General features: G+C 41.3%; 1 protein-coding gene across 1 annotated transcript in view; it reads left to right on the forward strand.

The window, feature by feature from the left end:
• ncor2 (nuclear receptor corepressor 2) overlaps positions 1-24,102 on the forward strand; it is a 134,135-nt gene that overhangs the window by 100,336 nt on the left and 9,697 nt on the right. The window contains 23 exon segments of the mRNA XM_028458640.1: positions 990-1,132; positions 1,277-1,406; positions 1,540-1,966; positions 3,553-3,673; positions 6,668-6,935; positions 7,202-7,366; positions 7,462-7,595; positions 7,988-8,087; positions 8,209-8,307; positions 8,662-8,747; positions 10,494-10,644; positions 10,733-10,882; positions 14,366-14,458; positions 15,017-15,234; positions 15,313-15,658; positions 15,872-16,075; positions 16,511-16,762; positions 17,105-17,257; positions 17,335-17,541; positions 17,630-17,813; positions 17,903-18,396; positions 20,786-20,904; positions 21,069-21,232. Of these exon segments, the coding sequence (XP_028314441.1) occupies positions 990-1,132; positions 1,277-1,406; positions 1,540-1,966; positions 3,553-3,673; positions 6,668-6,935; positions 7,202-7,366; positions 7,462-7,595; positions 7,988-8,087; positions 8,209-8,307; positions 8,662-8,747; positions 10,494-10,644; positions 10,733-10,882; positions 14,366-14,458; positions 15,017-15,234; positions 15,313-15,658; positions 15,872-16,075; positions 16,511-16,762; positions 17,105-17,257; positions 17,335-17,541; positions 17,630-17,813; positions 17,903-18,396; positions 20,786-20,904; positions 21,069-21,232 (4,408 nt within the window).

The raw sequence follows: 24,102 nt of genomic DNA on the forward strand, positions 1-24,102 counted from the left end.
TTTTTTGGATATGTTGTGATTAGTGTTTTACTTCTGAGGTTGAAGTATTCACTCTAGATTAAATAAATGCCATTTCAAAACAATGTTCTGTTGTTAGGTTTACACATCTTAATATTTCTATTAAGATACATATACCTCTGAACCAATGTCCAGGGTTGATAAAACCACTCCTACTGACCCTCAACCTATTTGAGAGGCTTTCTTGTTCCCAGGACACATCATGCTGGCACAGAATATAAGTGGGTGGTGTATGCTAAGCCTCTTACAATACACACTGTTAATTAGCTGAGTTTCATTAACAGCAGACCTGTTCAGGGTGCACTGGGGCGAATTCTGTACCATTTGTCTCATTCTTATCTACTTCTGCCTAATTATCTTTTCTTTGCGCATAACAGCTACTATTATGTGTGTGTGTGTGCCCTTTTCTGTTTGTGTGTTTAACGGCAGGTTGATCCTTGACAGTTTTGGCTCTGTAGTTGTGTGCCGACTATTGTGTAAGGTTCTATAATTTGGTTTGCAGAGTCAAAGTCTAAGGTTTCTTGACACTCGACCACATCAAAGCAGTTCTGAATGGGACACAAAGGGTGCCCAGTGATGTCATTTGTAGGATGGATAGTCCACCTTTTACTGTGACCTAACCCAGTTTTACTCTCACACAGTGCATCACCCAGGCTTTAGGAGTTATATGGAGTTGTATTACACAACTCATCTTGTCAGATAGCATAAGTAAATAAAACTTGATTCTGATTGTGTAGAGTTAAAATACGTTTACAGTGTCCAACTTTGAAAATTTGGGCCCAGGGTGAGTTTATAGTAGATAAACTAAAATAAACATTACAGCAACAATTCACATAGTTAATTCACTGTGCTGCTCAGCTTCTATCATTTAATATTGCAACAGGTTAATGATTGTCATGCTGTTACCCAGGTCACATTCACAGCCGTGTGCGACTTTTTCTGTGGTGCCCTAATCTTGTTTGTTTTTACAGGCCTTCTCCAGTATGGTAGGAATTGGTCCGCCATCGCCAAGATGGTGGGATCTAAAACCGTGTCACAGTGCAAAAACTTTTACTTCAACTACAAGAAAAGGCAGAAACTGGATGAAATTCTGCAACAGCATAAAATGAAGTCTGTAAGTTAAAGACAATAGGACAAGTCATGTTTTTGCCAGCATAAACTAAAAGCCTTTAGTTAAAAATGTTGGTTACTCTTAGATTTTCCGTGCACTATGATGGTAAAGTTTTCATTTGTCTTGGGGAATCTTCTGTTGCTACAGGAGAAGGAGCGAAAAGCCCGTCGTAGGGGCAAAAATCCCCAGAATGAGGAGACCACTGCAACGTTTAACGAGGAGGAGATTGAGGGTTCGGGAGCAAGCTGTAATGAAGAAGAAGCCCCTGAAGATGAAGGTACAGCTTGGCCTTAATGCAATGCTATAAATCTTTCTCTTCTGCCAAACCCAGATGGGAAAGGACAGAAATGTAATGTTGTTCAAAGTAGAGGGCCTAAGTTGCATTTTTGCTTCTTTCATATCTCTGCCAGGTGGAGTCAACAACAGCTCGGACACTGAGAGTCTGCCTTCGCCTCACTCCTCCGAGGACAGTAAGGCTAAAGAGGAAGGCTCAGACAGGTCAAAGGGCAGCTCCAACTCTGAGGAAAAGGAAGAAGCCCAGTTGGAGACGAGCCAGGCTGGTGATGAGAAACCTGGCAAAGAAGACGGAGACTTGTCCATCAAGCAAGAGATCAAGACTGAAGTGGGGGAGCCCAGTAAAGACCTGTCACTGTCAGCGACAACCAGCATGGCCGTTGATAAAAAACCTCCTCCAGCTGGAATGGAGGATGTTAAAGTCTCTACCAAGAGCTCAAAGAAGGACCATGCAGCCAAGACAGGTTCCCACAGGGACAGTGACTCCAGTGCTACCTGTAGTGCTGATGAAGTGGAGGAGACGGACAACACGGACAAGAGCAGGTGAATTATTTAACCCTGTAAATATGGTGAACTTATGATCTCCTCACAAAGGCGTGTCTGGATGGTTTTAGTTTACATCATGGAACATCTGATCTCTGAGTGGTTTACTTGGTGTCCTGTTTTACTGGTGTAACACAGCACATCTCAGAAAACAAGGCATTGAACGTTTTGAAGAGGTACTGGTTGCCTAGCTACACACAGTACAGCAGTGCTGCCATATTTGGAAAGCCACGTGAGTGAAAACCACCACTCTGTGGTGTGGTCTTGCTCTTTAAAAGGAGGAGTAACGTCACACACAAAGACAGACACACTCAAACACAGACACTCACTCCTACTTCAATTCAGTGCCCCTTCAGATTAATGTAAATGGTTTTGACTGTGGAAGAATGTGAAAGAAAGCCAACTTTTGATCAGAGAAAACAATCTAACGTTGCACTAAAGGACTCTGAATCAAACCCACAACATTCATGTTGCGAAGCAGCATTGCTAACCACCCTGTTCCCCCTTGTTTGCACAGTATTTGTTGAATTTATTTTCCCAAGACAGCAGACGGCATGTACTGGCAATGCTGGGGGAAGCGCTGCCCCCTCTGCCAAAGAAAACAAAGGGAGTGAGTGGGTGACAGACTGAGTGTGCCAGTGTGTTATCAGACTTGTACAGTGGTGAATCTCTACCAGTATACTTTGGGCTTACAAGATACTGACATGGCATATACGCACAAACACACCCAACTATATATTTCTTCTTTGTGTAGAAATTTTTTTTTTGTTTTGTTTTTGTTTTCTTGTGTGTGTGGTTTTTTTTGCAATTGAGGACTGGTAACTAATTTTCTGAGAAAGTTAACAGTGGTAAATTATGCTGCTTTTTCTTTCATTTTTTAAAAATTTGTTTTACACTTGAGTGCTTTCAATTGTATTTATCATGTATATCTTTTAGCATTAAGCCGCCTTAGGCTACTCTCACGTAGGGATGGTCTTGGGACAAAAAGAAAGGAGAACAGCTGAACATTTTATCACCTCGACTTGGCTCAGTTGGCGTTTACAGCGCACTCTTGTATTCGCTCTGAAGTGAGTGGAAAAACCCTGTCACACAGAGCTTCTTGTTTTTGATATGACTCAAATCATACAGTGTGGATTTGATTTTCAGCAGTTCAAAGCAGAAAGAAGGACAGGGTGATGTTGAAGCACCTCATTGAACTCAATTCTCCTCACAACACTTTTTTAGAGAGAACTGCTGCTTCTTCTGCCCTTTAAACATTTTAAAATCAAAGAGAATTTCCACTAAAATCCAAACATGTTTGTCTTTCCTCGCTCTTTCACATCTGTGTCAGTCGCTTTTCTTACACCATCTGAATCACACGGCAGTGCTGACGCTGTCAGTTGGCTCTCTGCAGAGTTGTGAATGTGATTGAAATGCTCAGTGATCAATCTTTTTAATCTTTCTAGAATTTACTTGCCTGATACACTCTAGATTTTTTTTGTGTTCACGTAGGCAGGCTTTTCATGGAAATAAATCTGAGAGCAGTTAAAACGGATCTTTGCCTTTGTGAGCAAGTCTTCATGAACTTCTGTCTCTTTTCTTTGCAGAATGACCTCTCCTCGGCCAAGCCTACTAAACTACAGTCATGATGGGGTCATATCATCACCACTCCAAAAGCCCATGGACCTGAAACAGCTTAAGCAAAGAGCTGCTGCTATACCACCTATTGTAAGTTACTCGTTACATTTGGTCTTTGTGTTCATTTATGTTTAGATTAAACTAGTTTTTTTTTCTATAAAATGGGGTTGTCTTACAGAGTAGTACAGTAATATACTTCTGATGGTTGATGTAACTGTTCATACTTCCTCTTTCTAAAGGCTGCACGAGGCTTCAGCTTTGTCTTTCACTATTCTAATTATAGTGAATAAGGGTTCTATTCTCCCATGTGCGCAAGTCAAAAGAGCCATGCATTGGCACTGTTTTTGGCTGTGCGCTCTTCTCCTCCTTTACTTAAGTCAGTCACTGCGCGCTTCCATCCCAGTTACGCACTCTGTTTGGAGGGGCCCTGAAAAGTGGGTGTTTCCATTCAAATCTGGCCTTGTGCGTATTCTCCCGTCTGCTTAAGTTTTTTTCCTCCTACGTGCTTCTGAACCTGGACCTGAATAAGTGCAGCACCCCGAGAAGGTGAAACAATATATTACACTAGAAGTTTGGACTTAGTTACAATTGAAGCCACACATACTCTTAATATTCCAGAAGAGACTCCCAGAAAGAGTCTGTCCAACTGACACTGTCACTCTGTCACGGGGGTGATGGGAGTCACACAAGCACGCCAAAGGATTGTCCATCAGCATTTCTAATATTTTCAGATTTACCAGTTCTAGACGGGACAAAATTTGTTACATTTAATTTTATTTTATCCGTACCGTCCACTTCTTGTCCTAGAAGGGGGGCGTTGCGGAGCTGATCAGCTGTGTGTGTATGCTGCGATGCGCGCTTCTGCTGCTGCAGCTTGGTAAATGAAACTCTGACAGACATCAGACTGATTAAACTATTGTAACACTGTGTATAACGTAAAGCCACAGTTTGATCCACTACAAGAGTAAATAACAAGTGAAACATTGATGACAGATGATGACAACTAATGTGTGCTGATCATTTCTGAATGCAGGAATGTAAGAAGTTAATAAAATCAGGCTTTCCACACAAACAAACTATGATCTGCCGTTAATATGAGAGAAAAAGAGAGATTTTAACTGTGGCTTTGACAAAAAAATGTGTCTGATCTCCACCCTGCAGTAATCTGATCAAATCAACCTGTTACATTGTTTTATCAACGAAGGCACAGACTACATGCTTTTGGTTGATTTATGCGTGGTGGGCATGTCAGGAACCTGGACCTGAGAACACGTGCAAGAGAGAGATGCAGGTGCGGAAAAAAGTGCTCAAGTCCAGACTGGAGAATAGGGCCCTAAATCAGCGTTGTGTTATCTTAACCCATCATTATCAATCAAATAGCATGTTGTTCATGACCAATAAATGAAAGCACTAATACCCGACACTTAAAATTTTTTAGTCAACCTTAATAGAGGGCAAGGCTAACAATCATCTCACAGTTTTATGAAATTGTAGGATTGCTTTTGTTCATAATATTCTCTCTAAAATATTCTCCCATGTGCGTAAGTCCAAAAAGCCGTGCAGCGGCGCTGTTTTTGGCTGTGTGCTATTCTCTCCATGTACTTAAGTCAGTCGCTGCGCGCCCTTATCCCAGTTACGCACTGTAGGTGGAGAAGCCCTGAAATGTGGGTGTTCCCATTCAAATCTGGCTTTACACGCATTTTCCGTTGTGCGTAAGTCCTTTTCCTCTTACGCTCTTCTAACCCTGGAATAAGTGCAGCGCCTCGATAAAGTGAAACATTATATTGCACTAGAAATATGGACTTGGTTACATTTGAAGCCACACGGAGTTGTGCGTCACGAAGCTCAGCTGCTGCTGCGCGATTAATTAAAACTCTTGACAGATGCAGACTTCTGTCCATGTTGGTCACAGTAATTCAACTATTTTGATACTATGTCCAACATAAAGTCACGGTTTGATCAACTACAGAGTGAAACAAGCTGTCATATGCAGATGAGGATGGAACACAAACCGTTCCCAAACATGTTTTAATGAGGCTCAGCTCAGGTCACTTTAAAGTTTTTATAATTAAAACTGTGTATTATGGAAGCCAATAGTTCTGTTTCACTGCAAACATCCTTCTGTATTAAAGCAGGACGCTCTGCGGCCAGGTTATTTCCTCATATCTCCAGCGCATCTAACTCGGTCACGCTTTACAGCGATGATGATGATGATAATGATGAAGGTGATGATGATCAAGGAAAGAGATTTCAACTGTGACTCAGTCACACTGTAATAATCTGATCAATGATCTGATCAAATCAACCTGTTACATTGTTTATCAATGAAAGTGTTTCAAATTAAAAGTGAACCTCATCATTTTCACAGATTTCAATGACATTTACAAGCGTTGGGAAAACTCCAGGTTCTGTGATTTCTAGACAGCCCAAAAAAATGACATCACTGCCTCCTTTCCTTCAACCCGTCTTCATTCACACATACGCGCTTTTGGTCTACCTTACGCGCGGTGGGCGTGTCAGCAGCCTGGACCAGAGAATATGCATAGAAGAGAAGCGCGTAACTGTAGGTGCGCAAAAAAGTGCTTAAGTCCTGAGAATAGACCCCTATGTGCATTCTCTCTGTGTACCCCACGCTCCTCTAACCAGCCAAACACATGCATGTATATTTTGGTTCATGTGTGTTGGCATTCATGCGTCTCAATGCATAGGGATGCTCTGCCTTGCCTCATGCTCCAGAAACTTTAAAAGGGTTAAGCAAGTTTGGATGTAAGCTCAGCAATAGAAATCTTGCTTAGTGTCTCAAAACTATTCTTCTCTCTAATAACAGCATTAAAGTTAAATTAGTTGTCAGAAATGTCTGGGAAAACCAGCCAGATGGAAGATGATGAGCTTGATGGGACTGATTGCTTTATTGGTAAGAAACAAGATGCCATTCTTAAGCGCTCCAAGAAATAAGAGACGGGTATTGGCTATCATGTTTATCAGATAGTGTATGTGGTTAAGCATATGTCTAATACCAAGCAGAAGCGAGTGGGTGTTGTTTATTTGTAATCCCTTCATTTTCCTCCTGTCCTGTGTGAGCAGCTGCCAGAGGCCAACATGCAGAGCAGCCAGCGGAGTATGGGTGGGAAAGGCGTGTTTCCCCCTCATGCATTGGCCCTGTACCAGCAACAGATTACTATGGCTCATGGAGAGTCATCCCAGGAGGGCAAACAGCAGCAGTTGCAGCAGCTCTCAGGCCAGCCAGGGAAACAGCAGCCTTACATCTTGCAGACAGACAGAGACCAGGAGGCCCTTCTCAGCAGCAGCTCTCTGGTTCGCCCTCACAGCCCCATGACCTGCGAAAAGGATGGCAAGTACACATGCAAAAAAGGATGCAAAAAATTCTTAACTCACGGAGAAAAAAAAACATCTATTAGTTTATAAAAATAAGTGGGTTGGACTATGAATAAATTAATATAAAAACAAAGGATTTATCAAGAAATGACCGTTTTAGAAAAAGTGTTCTGTAACTTAGACATGGGTTAACTTAATGTGTTTACTACCACATTTAATTTAGTATATAAAGAAGAGTGGCAAATGAGTGCTTCCTGTGTTCACTGCATCTTAATGTTGCAGAAAAATCCAGAGCATACTCCCCACATGGTGAGGTCAAAAAGCAGGCGACGGGTCCCGATGACCTGAGGGCCCCCAACTTGGGTCGACCAGTCCTCTCTCCCTATCCAATTTCCCAGCGAGATATGGCCAAGATCACCCATGACCAGCACTTGCTTCACTTCAACTGTGAGTTGAATCATTATAATCAAGCGATTTCTTTCAAAGCCTTTACTTAATTGACAGTTAAATTCAAAGATAAACAAAAATCTTTTTCCTTTCAGCTTTCCCACCAGCGAGCCATCCCTCCCTGTCTAATCTGCCACCGGATAGTGGACGGTTAGTGGCAGTGCGACCTCTCATGCCCGAGCCTCCACCCCTCATCTCCTCCACTAAGCCCGGTGGTTCAATCACACAGGTAAAACCCAACGTAGAAAATGATTGTATGTATAAAAGCTGATTTTTTTATTTATTTTTGTTTTTGTTATTGTTTGTTTTGTTTTTAAATCAAAATGTTTTTGAGGTGAGCTGAGGTGTTGAAAACTCTTTAAATAAACAAATTACTGGTACTGCTGCTCTGTTTTCAGTTCTGGTTTAAGTCGCCATATTAGATGTCTTACCAATTTAGCCGGCATTGCAGAAAACGGTTCATGCAAATTGCAATGTTAATTTGCAGAGCCCAGGAATGGATTAATCACCTTTTTAGTGTTTTCAATGGCTCAACCTGTAGAAATGAAAACAAGGTTTCACTGTAATGCAACCCTAAAGATATAAGGCAGTATAATTGTGACCATAAACACGTTTTCTCAGGGCACTCCGATTCAGTTGCACAGCCCAGCTCATGGACTTGACCCTGGGAAGATTCCTTCCTCACAAATGGGTTTACCTTGGATGGATCAGAAGAAAATGGGTGAGTGTACTTGGAAGGGGTTTCTTCAGTTGTCACACCCACTGCCACTTTATTTGGATATGGTAATCTGCTTACCCATCCTAAATACATTTTCACATGGTTTTTGTCATGATTACTGCAGGTTCTTTCCCTGTGGTAAAGCAGGAACAGTTGTCTCCTCACAGCTCATCCTCTCAAGGTGATAACTTGTCAACGCAGGCGCCGCATGATGCAGGACGATGTGGGTGTTTAATTTACTCCTTATTTGTTGAGTGTTCATGAGTAGAATATTTTTTAATTTCGGTAATTTAATTTAATTTATTGCATCAGATAATCTCAGAAAAAATTGTTCGCTCTCATTCATGATTTTATAAACAAGCTTATTCAAAAGGAAATTTATACCATTTAATTTAGTTTAAAAAAAAGGGGATATGGTATGGATGTGGAAGTCTAGTGAAGTAGATCAACATTTACTTTCCAGCATTATGAGCTAGACGACTGGAACAAACCCTACAGATTTGTACTTTACTGTGTTTGACTGAGAAAACTTTCACTGTTACAAGTTGCATTTCATTAATTGAAGCTTCTATCCTAGCTGTGCAAGGGGGCAGTATCACCAAGGGCATCCCAGGGACCAGAATGCATCCAGAAGTGTCTTACAGAGGGGGTTCCATTACTCAGGTAGGCTCATCTGCAGCAATACAAGAGTCTTCAAATGAGCTAATGAGCCAAGGCGCTGGTACCCCAACAATGCAATGGTTTTTTGTTCTTTTTTTGTTTTTGTTTTTAATATTAATTCCTGCGAACAGGTTTGGAGTTTATTTTGGTAGCATTTTCACCCCCTAAAAGAGGAAAAGTAAACCTTGATTTTGAAAATTCTCTGTACACATATCAACTTCAATTTGCTTATGGTAGTTTTATTTTATTAGTTTTTATTGTGCCGCACCAAAATGTAGTTTTCCCAAAATTCTGAAAGCCTTCTGTTTAAGGCTGGAAAACCTGCAAAAATGTAACGTTAAAATTGATGTCATAAACTTAAAATAGTTGCTGTAGATACCTTTAATTTACAAATTTATCCCTTATCTTTAAAACTCCCACATGAACTGCAAATGGAATATAGTGTCATTGTTCATTTTTTATTCTAGATAAGCATAGTTAAGTTTCTTTAAAGTGTGTTTGCAGTACATTTATCTACATTTTTACACTGTGAACAGTTTGTTTTTACACATTTTTAGTAGATTGCTGTGCTTTGACCAGTCCTATTTTGCAAAGATAATTATGTGGTAGAAGAACAGAGACATTTAATGAGTGGATGCAGTATCAGGGTATCACTATCTTTTTAAACCCTATAGTATTTCTTCTTGAACCCCATAATAATATTTTCCATCGTGATCCAGTCACACAGTTTAGAGCTACCGTAGTGCTCTGTGAGTTTCACACTCACGATGAAATAGCTGGTAAGAGGTCATGAGTCAGTGTTGTGGTGGCAGGATTTCTCTGTTGCTGCTGTCACATAACCACAGCTCTGATTGCCCTCTCTCCATAGCAACAGGTACACACTGTGCCTTGACTGTTCCCTTTTCTAGTTATCTATTTACTGTTCATCATGGCTAAACCAGGTCATTGATCTCCCCCTGTAATATCATCCCTCAATGGCATGGAAGAGAAAACAAACCTTAAAGGAGCTGATAAAGTGTATTAAACATCGCTACTACTGTATTTATTTACCATCTGTGATAAATTATCAGTTTTGTTAATATTAGTAGAGTCTGTTTATTTACAGAACCAGAATGTGCTATACGAAGTCTACCCATGTGGCCTTTGTTTTTAAAAGAGTGCAAATGTGCACTGAGGCATCTGTTTCTCTATCCCTCAGTCCTGTTTTTATTTGACCGTGTGCAAAATGACACACCCGCTCAGTGTACAAGTGCTGTGACTAAAGGTTGTAACAAAGCTGAGCGGTTGTACATCCTCCTCTGGGAGTAATCAACAGTTTACTGCTTTACTGCTTTCTAAGGTCAATTTTGCACATGCACCCACTGTTCTTAAGAATCTCAGTGGCACTGGTAATATGTTATCAGTAATATGTTGCGTGACATATCCTATTGTTTATTTGTAAGACTTATTTCTATTAAATGTTGGCCATGTTACAAACTTGTGGTGCTCTGGAATTAATCATTTTAAAGTTTGGATAAATAGATTAAATGTGTAAATTATAACCCACACTTCAAAACAATGGGGAGAAAAACAACACAACACTTGCATAACTTAAAGTCTACTCTAAGACTTTTCCAAGGGTTTTGTTCTATCTGAGCTTGCTTTGAATCAAATGGCATATTTTGCAATACTTTTAAGAGTCACAGCTTAATCATCTTTAAAGCTGCTTCTACAGCAACCGATACTAAACATCTCTTTTTGCTACTACAGGGGACACCTGCTGATGTTTTGTATAAAGGAACCATAACACGTCTAATCACAGAGGACAGCACCAGTCGGGCGGAGAGGGAGCGCGAAGAGGCACTGTCTAAAGGTCACGTGGTCTACGAAGGCCTCAGTGGACACATCCTCACTTACGACCGTGAGTCCCTTGTTGGAAATAGGGCGCTCAATTTTAGTTATTTATTTTAAACCTCAAGATATTGGATATTGTGCCATGTCCTTTGTAGGTCCAACCTCTCAGACACCTAAAGACGATGGCCGAGGCCTGGGACAACCTGGAGACATTCTTGGTTTAAAGCGTCCTTATGATGTTATGGAAGGAGGGATTTCAAGAGGCCTCCCAATGAGAGACTCTCTGTCCGCTGCTAATTGTGAAGGTAAGGTATTACCTCAGTCTCTCCCAAAGTGGGGTCCGCGGCCCCCTGGGGGGCCGCGATCGCATTGCAGGGGGGCCGCAAAGTGTGATCCACAAAATATATGAATTTCATAGAAAAATATTATTTTAAATTAATTATTTAAAGTTATACATTTTTCAATGCAGGACATTATTCGGAATTATATACTGACAGTTAAACTATTGTAAGTAAATTTACAAGTCGCTAAAAATAGGTCGGAACTATAAATAATAAAATAAAGGGGAGGAATTAAAGGTGAGGGGACGCATGAACGGCGGGAAATAAGTAGCAGTCATGGACCGATGGCTGCTCGGCAAAAAGAAGTCTACTGCTAATTCAATTCAAGATTATAATCAAGATGATCATCAGGATGAGCAGACAAAAGAGCCATCAAAGAAACGAAGACAGTACTCGAGTGAGTATCTGTCGCTGGGATTTACAAGTGTGGGACCCGATGACAACCCTCGCCCCGTCTGTGTCATCTGCACTGAAGTCCTGTCAAATGAAGCACTGAAGCCGTGTAAACTGCGTCGCCATTTACAAACCAAACATGGACAATTGTTGTCCAAGCCAAAGGAGTTTTTTGAAAATAAGTTACGAGAATATATGACACGTAAAAAAGCCATTCAAGCAACATGTGTGACGGGAGGTGAATATGCCAGAGCTGTGGAGGCATCTTACAAAGTGGCTAAATTAATCGCACAGACTGGAAAACCTCACACCATAGGAGAGGACCTTATTTTACCTGCTGCTAAGGAAATGGTCAGTGTGATGATTGATGATAAAGCAGCAAAAAAAACTGAACGTGATTTCATTGTCAGATAACACTGTGAAGCGCCGTATCGACGACATGGCTCAAGATGTGTTAAAACAACTACTGGCCCGAATTAAATCAAGTCGTTTCTTTGCTCTGCAAATTGATGAATCCACTGATATTACAGCCTTGGCAAACCTGCTTGCTTTTGTCAGGTACGAACACAATGGAGAAATACACGAAGAGTTTCTGTTTTGCAAGCCTTTACGTTCAAACACTACGGCGGAGGCCGTATTTGAAGTAATGAATGAATTTATGGTTGCAAACGAAATCGAATGGGGGAAATGTGTGGGACTGAGCACGGATGGAGCCCGGGCCATGGTGGGAAGATTGAGTGGAGTTGTAAAGCGAGTTAAGGATGTGGCTCCACTGATTACACCTGTCCACTGCAGCATCCACCGAGAGGCTCTGGCCACAAAGACTATGCCAGCTAATCTTAAAATGGTTTTGGATGAAGCTGTAAAAACAGTGAATTTCATCAAAAGTCGTCCTCTCCAGTCCCGCCTGTTTGGAATTTTGTGCGCAGAGATGGGAAGCAAACACCATCAGCTCCTGCTACACACTGAAGTCCGCTGGCTTTCGCGTGGAAAAGTGCTCACACGGCTTTATGAGCTCCGTGACGAAGTGAGAGTGTTTTTTGTGGACAAAACGTTTGAGCTGTCAGATCGATTTTGTGACTTTGTGTGGCTTTCTACATTGGCCTATTTGGCTGATATTTTTGAGCATTTAAATGGACTAAATCTGTCACTCCAGGGAAAATCAGTGACCGTTTTTCAAGTCCAGAACAAGATTGAGGCTTCAATAAAAAAGTTTGAGCTGTGGGATCGGAGAGTGACACAAAACAACTACGAATCCTTCGATAGTCTTTGTGACTTTTTACGCACCGAGGAGGAGAGGATTCCCAGCGTTGTGGCGAGCTCCATTAGCGCGCACCTACAGGGCTTGGGGACGCAGCTGCGCAGCTACTTTCCATCACTCAACAAGCAACACAACTGGATTCAGAACCCGTTTGTTACCCACGACCAGGAGACCATCTCAGGACTTGCATGTAGAGAGCAGGACAACCTTGTGGAATTATCGTGTGATAGCTCATTGAAACTGATCTTTGCAGAGACACACCTGGCATCTTTTTGGATGCGCATTTACGCGGAATACCCAGAGCTTGCCAACAAAGCCCTCAGGCTTCTCATGCCGTTTACAACCACATATCTGTGTGAAACTGGCTTTTCAGCGCTCGTGGGATTAAAAACAAAATACAGAAACAGACTGGACGTGGGGTCAGATCTTCGCCTAAAACTGACCTCAATCCAGCCGGACATTGACAGCAGCAATGCAGCACCATCCCTCTCATTAGGTGAGCACATTTAATGACACCACGCAATCCAAGACTAAAATAATTGTTCTTACACAGCGTTTGCTTTAGGACTTGTGTGAAAGCAAGATAATTAATTTTCTTTAAAGCTTAAATGTTCATAGTGGATCTGCGTGTTTATTTTCTGTGGGTTGCCATGTTGGGGGTGCCATGTTGGGATGTTTCCGCCTTGAAATCCCGCGTTAGTTCGTTTTTGCGGGAGTTAAACGAGAGTTTAGTGAGTTCTGCAGTGGGGATGCTTGTGTGACATCCGTGTATGATTGTCCTGCTGCTCTGAATCCAGCAATTAAAATTACTTTTGACAAACCTTCAGTAATCCTTATTTCACATCTCATCCTCACTACAATATCTTCTGGAATTTTGTTCATATTTTTATTGTAAGAATGAATAAGTTGAACCTTAAATAACACTAGGTGCTTTTGCAAGCTTTAAGACTTAATATTGTTTTCTGTAGATTAAACTTTTTTTAAATAAAAAATATGCATTTGGATTTTCTCCTAACTAAATATTCACAGAAAAATAAACCGCTTTAGTCTTGTTCAGGGGTAGGCAACTATTATCACAGCAGGGCCACAAAAATGGGATTGTCTGATCTGAGGGCCACGATATCAACATGTATGCCAGTATTAAAAATAAAAAACAATCTGAGCATTAACACAGGAAATAACAAAGGGTTTTGTGGTTGTTTGCATTGTTTTTGTGTAGTTTTTAGTCATTTATCTGTCATTTTGGGAATTTCTGTTGGCATTTTGTGTATTTTACGAGTCAGTGTGTGTTTTTGTTATTTGTTTTTTGCCTGTGTGTTATGTTTGCATTTTGCACATTTTTTGAGTTTTTGTTGTGTCTGTCGTTTTGTGTGTATCAAGTCTTTGTGTATTTTTATTGTTGCTTTGTGTATTTTTTATTGACATTCTGTGTATTTTGCCATTTTTTTTGTCTGGTTTTGGAGTTATGTTGGGCTTTATATTACTTCTAATTTCTTGAATTACCAATTTTGGTGGATTTGTCTTGGGGGCCACACAAAATTAGGCAGAGGGCCGCATGTGGCCCCCGGGCCGCCAGTTGCCCACGTCTGGTCTTGTTGCTAAAAAAATGAGTGTCACTATTGGGTGGGCCCCGAATAACTGTGAAATTTTTAAGTGGGCCCTGGCACTGCTGAGTTTGGGAACCCCTGTATTACCTCATCTAGGCACCCTCTTGATATTTATAAAGATTTTCAACGCTTGACTTTGATTCAAACTATTTATTCATGTCTTGCTGATTATCTATTTCCTTTCAGGTCTGATTGGTCGTGCCTTGCCCCACGATAGGGATAGTCCTCATCACACGCAATACAAAGATGCTCATCACATCCGCGGCTCCATTTCACAAGGTAAGGAACGAGAGCGTTGGATTAAATGTAGATTTGTTATATAGATTTATAAAGACAGAAGCCCTTTCCTTTCCACTTCTAAAAAGGAGATACATTTGATGAGTAAAGTTAGACCTTAGAAAAGGTGAACACATGTTATCAGTTGCTGTTGTAAAACCTTTACCCATGCTGCTGGTGGTAAAATCTTTAATAAAAATGATGTTTACAATGTCAAGCTGTTCAATAATGTTGATCTTAATTATACACCTTTGAACACTTTTTAAAATTCACTGCTTGTCTTGCTCTGACTAGCACCTAATTACAAAAATAAAAAAGCATTTTAATTACATTGTCTCTGGTAAGCTTTTCTTTGGGTGGATTTTTACACTCATTAAAAGAATAATATTATTTTGTCTCATTACAATGTAGCAGTCACTCTGAGCTGATATAACCTGCATCAAAGCCTTGTTTTTTAGTCCCCATTTCATTTGTTTTTCTTGTGGCTAAAATAGAAAATAGTCCCAAACTGCTTTTTCTTGCTTTAGAATTAACTAGCCTATTATGCTTCTGGATTTTCAGGTATACCTCGTCATTTGGACCCTCAGGATGGTTACCTGAGACGGGAGGCGAAGCAAATGAAAAGAGAGGGCTCCCCACCCCGAGGGCCTGGGTCACTCTCTGACTCAATGAAAGGCAGAGAATCCATCGTGCCCACAGTGAAGGAGGCCGGCCGCTCCATCCACCTCATTCCCAGGGAGGAGATGAGGCAGCCTCCCAAGGAGGGCATCATATTACAGGTATATACATGCTAATAGTATGTGGAGGTGATCAAACTGTTACTGTGTTTCTACAAAGTCATTACTGTTGTGCTGCAGGGATCATCCATGAAACAAGAGGCGGGTGGATCAGGGAAACGTCATGATGTCCGCTCCATTATCGCCAGTTCTCCACGATCCTACAACAATGCAACGTCTCATTTGGATATGCGATCAGAGAGGGGTCGATATGACGAGGCCCCAAAAGGCCGGCCCAGTGCTGTTGTCAGCACAGCAAGTTCAATGGCCCGCTCCTCCCCTCTTACCCTGGGGTCTGAGCAAGGAAGCAAGGCCCATCACAGTCCAGTAGGCTACGAGGATAAAGGCGCCATGAGAACACCCTACCCAGGTCCTTCACATCGGGGCTCCCCACTCTCTAGGGACGGAAGCCAAAGGCCACATGAAGGTAAGTACGTTTATTATTTAGGATGAAAAAACACAGATCCATTACATGTAATTCATCAGTAATAATCTAATTACATGTATTTATTACATGTAGCAATTAATGACTATATTGACATGGTTTAATATTATAATATACAATTAAAGAACTTAAGAGCTCAAACTCTTCATCTCAGAAAGATTGCAGAACTAAAAGGCTTTCTTTGGTTCATTCCAGGCTCCAGCAAAAACCCACCTCAGGAACGTAAAGCCACACCAACACCAAGAGAGATGCGTGCCACCAAGTCACCGCTGTCTAGCGTCACGGACCCGCAGGCCTACGAGCGTCTGCTGCAGGGTCTCGGAGCTGCTGACATGTACCGTCAGATCCCCTTAGCTTTTGATCCTGCTGCACTGCCCCGAGGAATTCCCATTGACCCAGGTACAGGCCCAGCCACTGACCATTTAAAAACTGCATCGTACAAGCCTTTTGCCTATGAAAACATGCTGCCCTAAAGTGAAATGCTTTGTGAAAGTATTAGAGGTAATAGTCTGAGTATCGCCTTAAAACTGGATTCAGATCAGTAGTGTTGACCACTGATCAGTTTTTGATAATTGTTTAATTTATATCATCTGAGTTTCTTATCAAATGAGCTTCTTATCATCTATGAAAGATCTCAGTCAAGGTAATGTTGACAATTATTGCAACTCCAGTTCTTTAACCAAGCTACTATAACAAATAATTCCGTAATTTATGTTCCGCAGCACCTGTATCGAGGTCATTATTGTCAAATCAAGCTCCAACTGCTTCATAATAATCGGTGTCTTTCTCTTTTTGGGACTTGTTATTCATCTTCTCACTTTTTCCACCATGCAGCAGCTTACTACTTGCCTCGCCACCTCGCCCCCAACCCGGCATACCCTAATCCCTACCCGTACCTCATCCGTGGCTTTCCGGACACTGCAGCATTGGAGAACCGCCAGACGCTACTTAACGACTACATCACATCCCAGCAGATGCATCAGTGGCCTGCAGCTGCTGCCATGGCTGCCCAGCGCTCTGACTTGCTCAGAGGCCTGACTCCTCGTGACCAGCCCCTTTCTCTGCCCTACTCGGCAGCCCCACGCGGTGAGACTGATGAGACTTATAAGGACTCATTTTCACAGACATGTTTTCTATTCCAAATACAATGTTATGATCACTCTTTGGCTGGGAATTCATATGGGACTCAAAACAATAATGGGTTTGATTTTTGCTAAGATTTATTTTGAAATGTAAACATCTCTGTTAGCATGTGTGTATGTATATGTTATATTTTATACTTTTAAGATCACATCACATTTTTTTTTTTTTGTTATAATAATAGATGCGAGAAAGTCAGATCACTCTGCATCCCTAGTGCCACTTAATGTTTAGACTGAGTGATCCATAAGGTTTTTTCTAAACCTTCTTCTCTCTTTGCCTCTGTAGGGATCATCGATCTTTCTCAGGTGCCACACTTACCTGTCCTGGTCCCTCCCTCTGCAGGGACAGGCGGCTCCCCAATGGATCGCATCACCTACATCCCTGGGACCGGCTCCACCTTTCCCGGCAGGCCTTACACCACCTCACCAATTTCACCTGGTATTTCTCAGCCTACACTGTCGAATTCAGTAAAAAGTGCAACTGCTTAGTTTGTATTTCTTTTGTTTTATGTACAGTTGGGTCATCGCACATAAACAAACTGCAAGGCTCAGAGCGAGAGCGGGAAAGAGACCGTGAACGTGACCGGGAAAGAGAGCGTGAGAGAGATCGAGAGCGGGAAAGAGAGAGGGAGCGTGAACGAGACAGAGAGAGAGATCGGGAGCGAGACAGAGACAAGGGTGGATCAATTGGAAACGTGGAGCATGCACCTATTTGGCGACCAGGTGTGTTAAATTAGTTAAAATAATACCATTACAGCCTCACAAAAGGAAAAGATGGAAAGATATTTAGACAACCGTGTGGGTTTTTCAGGGACGGAGCACAGCCTGGCTAGTAGTAGCAGCAGTGTGAGACCTGCATCCCAATCTTACAGCCACCAGCATTCCCCCATGTCCCCACGAACCCAGGAAAACGTGCAACAGAGGCCGAGTGTTCTACACAACACGGGGGGAAAAAGTCTCTCTGTTAATGAGCATTCTGGATCATCTGTGTTACGGTAAACTGCATTTGTCCACCATTTTCAGACATTTTTGAAGAGTAGGTAAGATCATTGCAGTTTCTAATTGTGTTCTGTCATCCTTCTAGGTCTGTGCCTCCTGGATCATCTCGTTACCAAGGTTACCCTGGCCAAATCCAAAGAACAGGTGTGACTTCTGAGGCCTACCTACCTGCTATGGACTCAAATGTAGCCAAAGAGCAGAGTCGTGATGGAGGCAAAAACAGAGGAGGGCTACCTAAACATGGGCAAGACCAGCATGGCTCCTCCAGGTCTGATCCAAAGTTGTCCAGCCCCAGCCCAGGAGGACTGTACCCGAGCCCTTATCCCCCATCTGCAGGCCGTCCTCAACACCTGCTGCCTGTCCAGTTGGATAACCCCTCTGGCCGTGGAGAAAGTGGCACACCTAGTAGGGAAAAGACTCAAAACAAACAGATGTCGATTCAAGAACAAGAGCTTCGAGCACTCGGTAAGACAACCATGACTGCGGCCAACTTCATAAACGCGATTATTATGCGTCAAATTTCTTGTGAAACGGGGATGCCAGAGACGAGTTCGCTTGTTGCCAGCAGCTCTACTGATGGTAAGATGCTCTGGATGCCAGGGTCTCCCTCAATACCCAGACCTTCCCCCGTCAATCTGTGGCCTATTGCACGCTGTGGTGATTGACATTTTCAAATCAGCCCAATTCATTTACATTTTTCTTTTCATTTTAAAGCTTTAATTGTTGGCTTCCTGCTCCAGTATTATCACTCCCTTTTTCTTTATGGACCTAAAGACCACCAGGGCATTACTATTAACTATAACTACAGACTAGTAAAACACTTTCTATTGTGACTGACTTACTCACAAAAAAGTAGTGCTGGGAGTTTGCAAGCTTGGTAAGACATGATTAGACTTGGATTTCCCATGAGATCTTGGGTGTCCTTTAAGGTTACAGCTGCTGAGACATTAAGATTGAGTATCTTTTGGAAATAATCCTCATTTCCTTGTTTTAGACAAGGATATGACTTGAGTTCACCATGTGGCATCCCTCCACCCTACCGCAGAATATTTTGCTTCCTGCCAGTGGGCATGGTGAGAAGATTTGTGAGACTTGACGAGGCATTTCACAGTAGGAAGTTTTTATATCTCACCTTTGTTAACAGCAGCCTTATTCGGACATTTTGACTGCAGCTGCTCTACTGCGGTGTTGCATATTTTTTAGATTAGACTACATGCAGTGCCAGGAGGCTTTTTTTATTTGAGAAAGACCACAAAAGCTTAAGTGTACAAATATGATGGAAAATAATTTTTAAAGCCACCAAACTCACACCCATGTTGTACTGAAACAAATAGAAGTAAGGTTGAGACGTTCAGCCATCCAGGGTTAATGGGGGGTGGGGGCTAGGGGTTACTACTGCTTTTGCCAACCTAAAATTTGCATGTTTCTTTTTAAAGCCCGCTATTATTTGTGATGATTTGTGTCTTCCTCTTAGTGTTGATCTCTCTTCAAACACTCAACACGTCTCTCTAGTCAAAGCTCTGAGTTTGTCAACTGGAATGTGATTTAGATTTTTGTGATACTCTTAGTAGAGCAATCACAGCTGTAATAATAAAGAGGTTATAGAGCATGTAATCTACAGATACTGCACTTATGAAAAACACTTTACTTTTAATGTGTAACTGTTTTGTTGCTTTTAACAGTCAACGAGTAGGCTTAAATGACAGGGGAATTACTCCTGGGAATATCTAATATATTTATCGTAAAACTTAATTCCTGCAAAGTAGTTTAAAACAGTTTAATGCAACCTTAAATCAGTGATATGCACTCGTCTAAAGTGACTTACCAAAGCATAGCAGAGACATTTCTAGCACGCAGGGTCAACTTTCTTAAATCAATGCCTCATCTCAGGTCATTGTAATATTCACCTCATCCAAAGCCCCTAGGATTCCTGGAGAGTTTCATATTAAAAAATATTCTGTTGCAAAAACAAAACCTTCTGCACCTCACAAGATTAAAGTTTCCTTCAATGCTTAAGCTCAAGTTGTTTGAACTTAAGTTTATTTCTGAACTGATAAGGTTGTTGAAGATATCACAATATAATCAATTATTGAAGGTTTAAGCAAAGAAAAGCAAACAATATTTTTAAGAACTGTAGGCGATTTGTTTGACGTGAGTAACCATTGATATTTTCCTAGCCCTACTCCTTTTTAAATAAACCAAACCTTTTTCCCTGTAGTCTTCTTATAATGGTTTTTTGAAGCACATTGTTTAATATTACAAAAGGGTTTGAAAAGACTTGCTTTTGATTATCTTTTAATGCCATACTACAGAAATATCTATCATCACCTTGCTGCAGTCACTGATTTAAGGACAGAAATGGACAATGGTAGCCCTTGTGTGCTCTTAAAGTAAAATTACTCTGTTATGTTGTTGTTGGTTAACAACAAAGAACCGTGTATCTTTTCCCTGTTCAGGGACCTGTCCTCAGTGGGAGTCCATACAACCTCACCCCCTCCCCCATACACAGTTTACATCATCCTTCTCCCCGAGTGGAAACTCTTACCCATGAAAGACAAAGACAACAATCTGGAAAATGTTATTGTAGACAGATTGTGTCGAGCCTTAACGACTTCAACCTTGATATAAAAGAAAGAACTTTTTAGTATTTTTTTATTTAATGTTGATCACTTATTTCAACACCAGGTCGTAAATTCATTATTTTATCTTCAATGCATTCCCTATTAATCTTTATGGTGCTATGATCATATCTGTTCAAGCAAACACACCATGTCTGTCGGATATCTTTTTCATTTCAATGTGCAGATATAAATGCATTATGATGTTTTAAAGAAAGTGTCTCCTAACTTCAAGCCTCTATGGATGAACTGACGGTTCTGAAAAGTACATGTTTTTATCAGGATCTTTTGAAATTTGTTGATGGGTCACCAAAAACTGATTTCCATCTTTGTGTGTGTTTGGCTCACAGCTCAGCCTCATGGTCTTTACTGCCCTCCGTCCGAGGAGCGACTGTCTCCTGGCCAGCAGCCACCATCGCCCTGTGTCAAAGGCAGCCAAAGGGTGGTCACACTGGCACAGCACATCAGTGTAAGTCATTCACTGCACCACCAATTGTGAACTAACTAACCGGCACTTCATAATGTGACTATATACAAGTTTAGCTAACTATAATCACATTGCAAATGAACATGAACATAGTTTTAAAAATAAAAGCAACAGTTCCTGAAATGATCAAGTTCTTCTACAAACAGGAGGTGATCACTAAAGACTACACCAGACAAAGCCAGCAGCAGCAAAGCTACCATGGCTCTCCCGTCCTGGATCTCACACGCCCACCTAGTGCCTCCCAAGCCCCTCCCACTTCACAGGAGTCCCGTTACTCAGAGGGCCTTAGTGGTGAACTGAACAGGGACCGGTAAGATTTCAGTCATTCCTGATGAAACTGGGAAAAAACTGTTCTTTGTAAGAATATTGCCAGTAGTTTATCCTTTATTATAAAACTGAAAATAGTTTTAATTCTTGGAGATTTTAACCTGCACATTGAGGATGATGGGTCCAGCAGTGGATTCGATTTTTTATATATGATTGAAAGCTTTGAGTCCTACCTCCCAACCAGCTTGGTTGATGTTCTCCCCTCTAAGCTTTTTGTAAACATTATTGATTTGATAGAGCCATGGGTCACTAAAATGTGCAATCTGTCTCTTACTTCCGGGGTATTTCCCAGCTCCTTTAAACATGCAGTGGTAGAACCAAGGCTACAGAAGCCTAGTCAGGACAGCTCAGAACTTAAGAACTTTCAGCCAATATCAAAGCTCCCTTTCTTGGCGAAAACTCTGGAAAAGGTGGTAGCAACACAACTGACATCCTTCGTTGAGCATCACAACATCTACGACAGATTTCAGTCAGGGTTTCAGAGGCACCGCTCCACAGAAATAGCACTGCTGAAAGTGTCCAGCGACATCCTGATGTCCGCTGACTCAGGAAGGTATACCGTACTGGTTCTGTTAAACCTGTCCTCGGCCTTTGACATGGTTGACCACTGCATCATGATAAATTGGTTGCGGGATCTGGTGGGAATGTCAGGTCCTGTACTAGAGTGGTTTATCTTGTATCTGACGGTGGGAGCTTCAGTGTGTCAGTCAATCACATCATGTCGAGGTCAGCTGAACTATCCTGGGGTGTTCCACAGGGCTCAGTCCTAGGGCCTTGTTTTTATTGTACCTTCTCCCTCTTGGACAGATAATTCAGAGGTTCAGTGATAGGTCTTATCACCTGTATCACCTGTAGCTATTAATGATGTAATGTCTAATATGTCCAACCTGTCATGTGGAGTAGCCCAGGGCTCTGTTCTGGGGCCCATTTTGTTTTTACTGTATCTGATGCCTCTTGGTCGGTTGATTCGTGGTTTTAAAAATCCTATCATTTTTATGCTGAAGATATCCAGTTGTACTGCTCCTTTAATGACTCAGAGTTTCACTTTTTATTTGAGTTCTTAGATTGAATATCCTGTATCAAAAACTGGTTGTCATCAAATTATCTCCAGATAAATTGAAACAAAACAGAAACTCTGATCATTGCTCCTGATAAAAAGATCCCTCTGATTAAAAACTCCCTTGGTGATATGGGCTCATCTGTTAAAACCAGCCTCAGAAACCTTAGGGTGGTTTTGATCAGTCAATGTGTTTGGAGGGACACTGTCGTCAACTGACAAAAAACTAGAGAAATATCTCTAAAGTGAGGCATCTGTTATCAAAATCGGATCTCGAACTAGTCATACACACATTTATATCTTCACGTATTGACTATTGTAATTCTGTTTTCACTTGCTTTAATAAGTCAACCCTAAACAGACTCCAGATCGTTCAGAACGCTGCTGCCAGACTTTTAACTGGTGCCCCCAGAACATCCCACATCACCCTCATTCTTTCTACTCTGCACTGGCTCCCAGTTAAGTTTCGAATAGAGTACAAAATCTTAGTTTTTACGTTCCAAGCGTTACATGGTCAGGCCCCTCAATATATCACAGCCTTGTTTTGCCCCTCCATGTGAAACAGCCCGCTGCAGCTGTGAGGTTTTTGACTAATCAGAGGGTTCATCAAGCTATGTGTGTATGTATAGACACATGTATTCCCATCTGTCTCTGTCTGTGCACGGACGTGCTTGTACGTCTTATTGCTATGTGCGTGAGGTGGTGGGAGAGCAGGGCTGTTTACCCCTGAGTGGTGTAGACTGTGTATGAGCTTTACGTTGTGATTGTGTGTGCATGTAATAGTAGTGACACATTTCAGCTGTGAACTCACAGTGCAGAGTTGACCGGCTAGCTATAGACATGCATGCTGATGAATAGTTGACTTAACTGGAGTACCATAGTTTTGTATGAAGTTAAGATTGACATTGACTCGAGATATATTTGCAAAATGTTTTAATGTTTTAGTGTCAATATTAAGTTTTTCTGCAACAAGCAGTGGCTGAAATAACAGGTCATTTATTTTATATAATTTTAAAAGAAGATGTAACAATTTTTTTTTAAATAACAGCAAAGCATAACAACAGGTTATGTGTATTATGTTTTTTTTTATTTTGCAGAAATGCTGTACTTGAATTAAGTTAACAGTAGCATAACCAACTTAGCATCTGCATTGCTTCACCCCATGGAATTAAATTCAGAGGGTCCAGCTCTTATAGTGGGGTCTCCTAACCCTCTTCCCCTGGTCAGGGGTCTGCAACCTTTACTCTTAAAGGAACCATTTTGCCTCATCTCACCTGGATTAAAGTCCTCCTGGAGCCAAAAAATACCTTCTTAATTAAGACAATACAGTGTATTAAATTCTATACAGTTAAATTATATAGAATAATGTTTGATTTAATTTATATTGATCATGTAAATGGAAACTTAAAAACAATTCTCTGCATTTGACACAATTTTCATGAAGAAAATATCTTGTTTTCACAAGGTACACACTGTCATTCAAAATTCTAAAGTTAATTGCCCTACTACGCACACTGACTCATCACATGGGCAAACACCTGTCACACAGTTTTACAATTAGCAATCAGAGCTTTAGCATAAAAGGGAAACAGGTGAGATCTTCTGTTTGGAGCAATGGATGCCAACATTGTTTGCGATGTGGTCGAGGTGCTGTGGCCATGACCGAAATCAAAGAGAGGATGCGGCATAGTTTTTTTTTTTTTTTTGTTTTTTTTGTTTTTTTACTGTGACTGTATACAGTAAATTATTTTGTTTTGTATGTGCAAGTTTGTGTTGGTTGGGATGTACAGTGTAAA

This window comes from Gouania willdenowi, chromosome 9, assembly GCF_900634775.1.
Source record: "Gouania willdenowi chromosome 9, fGouWil2.1, whole genome shotgun sequence".
In the NCBI taxonomy this organism is placed as follows: domain Eukaryota; kingdom Metazoa; phylum Chordata; class Actinopteri; order Blenniiformes; family Gobiesocidae; genus Gouania; species Gouania willdenowi.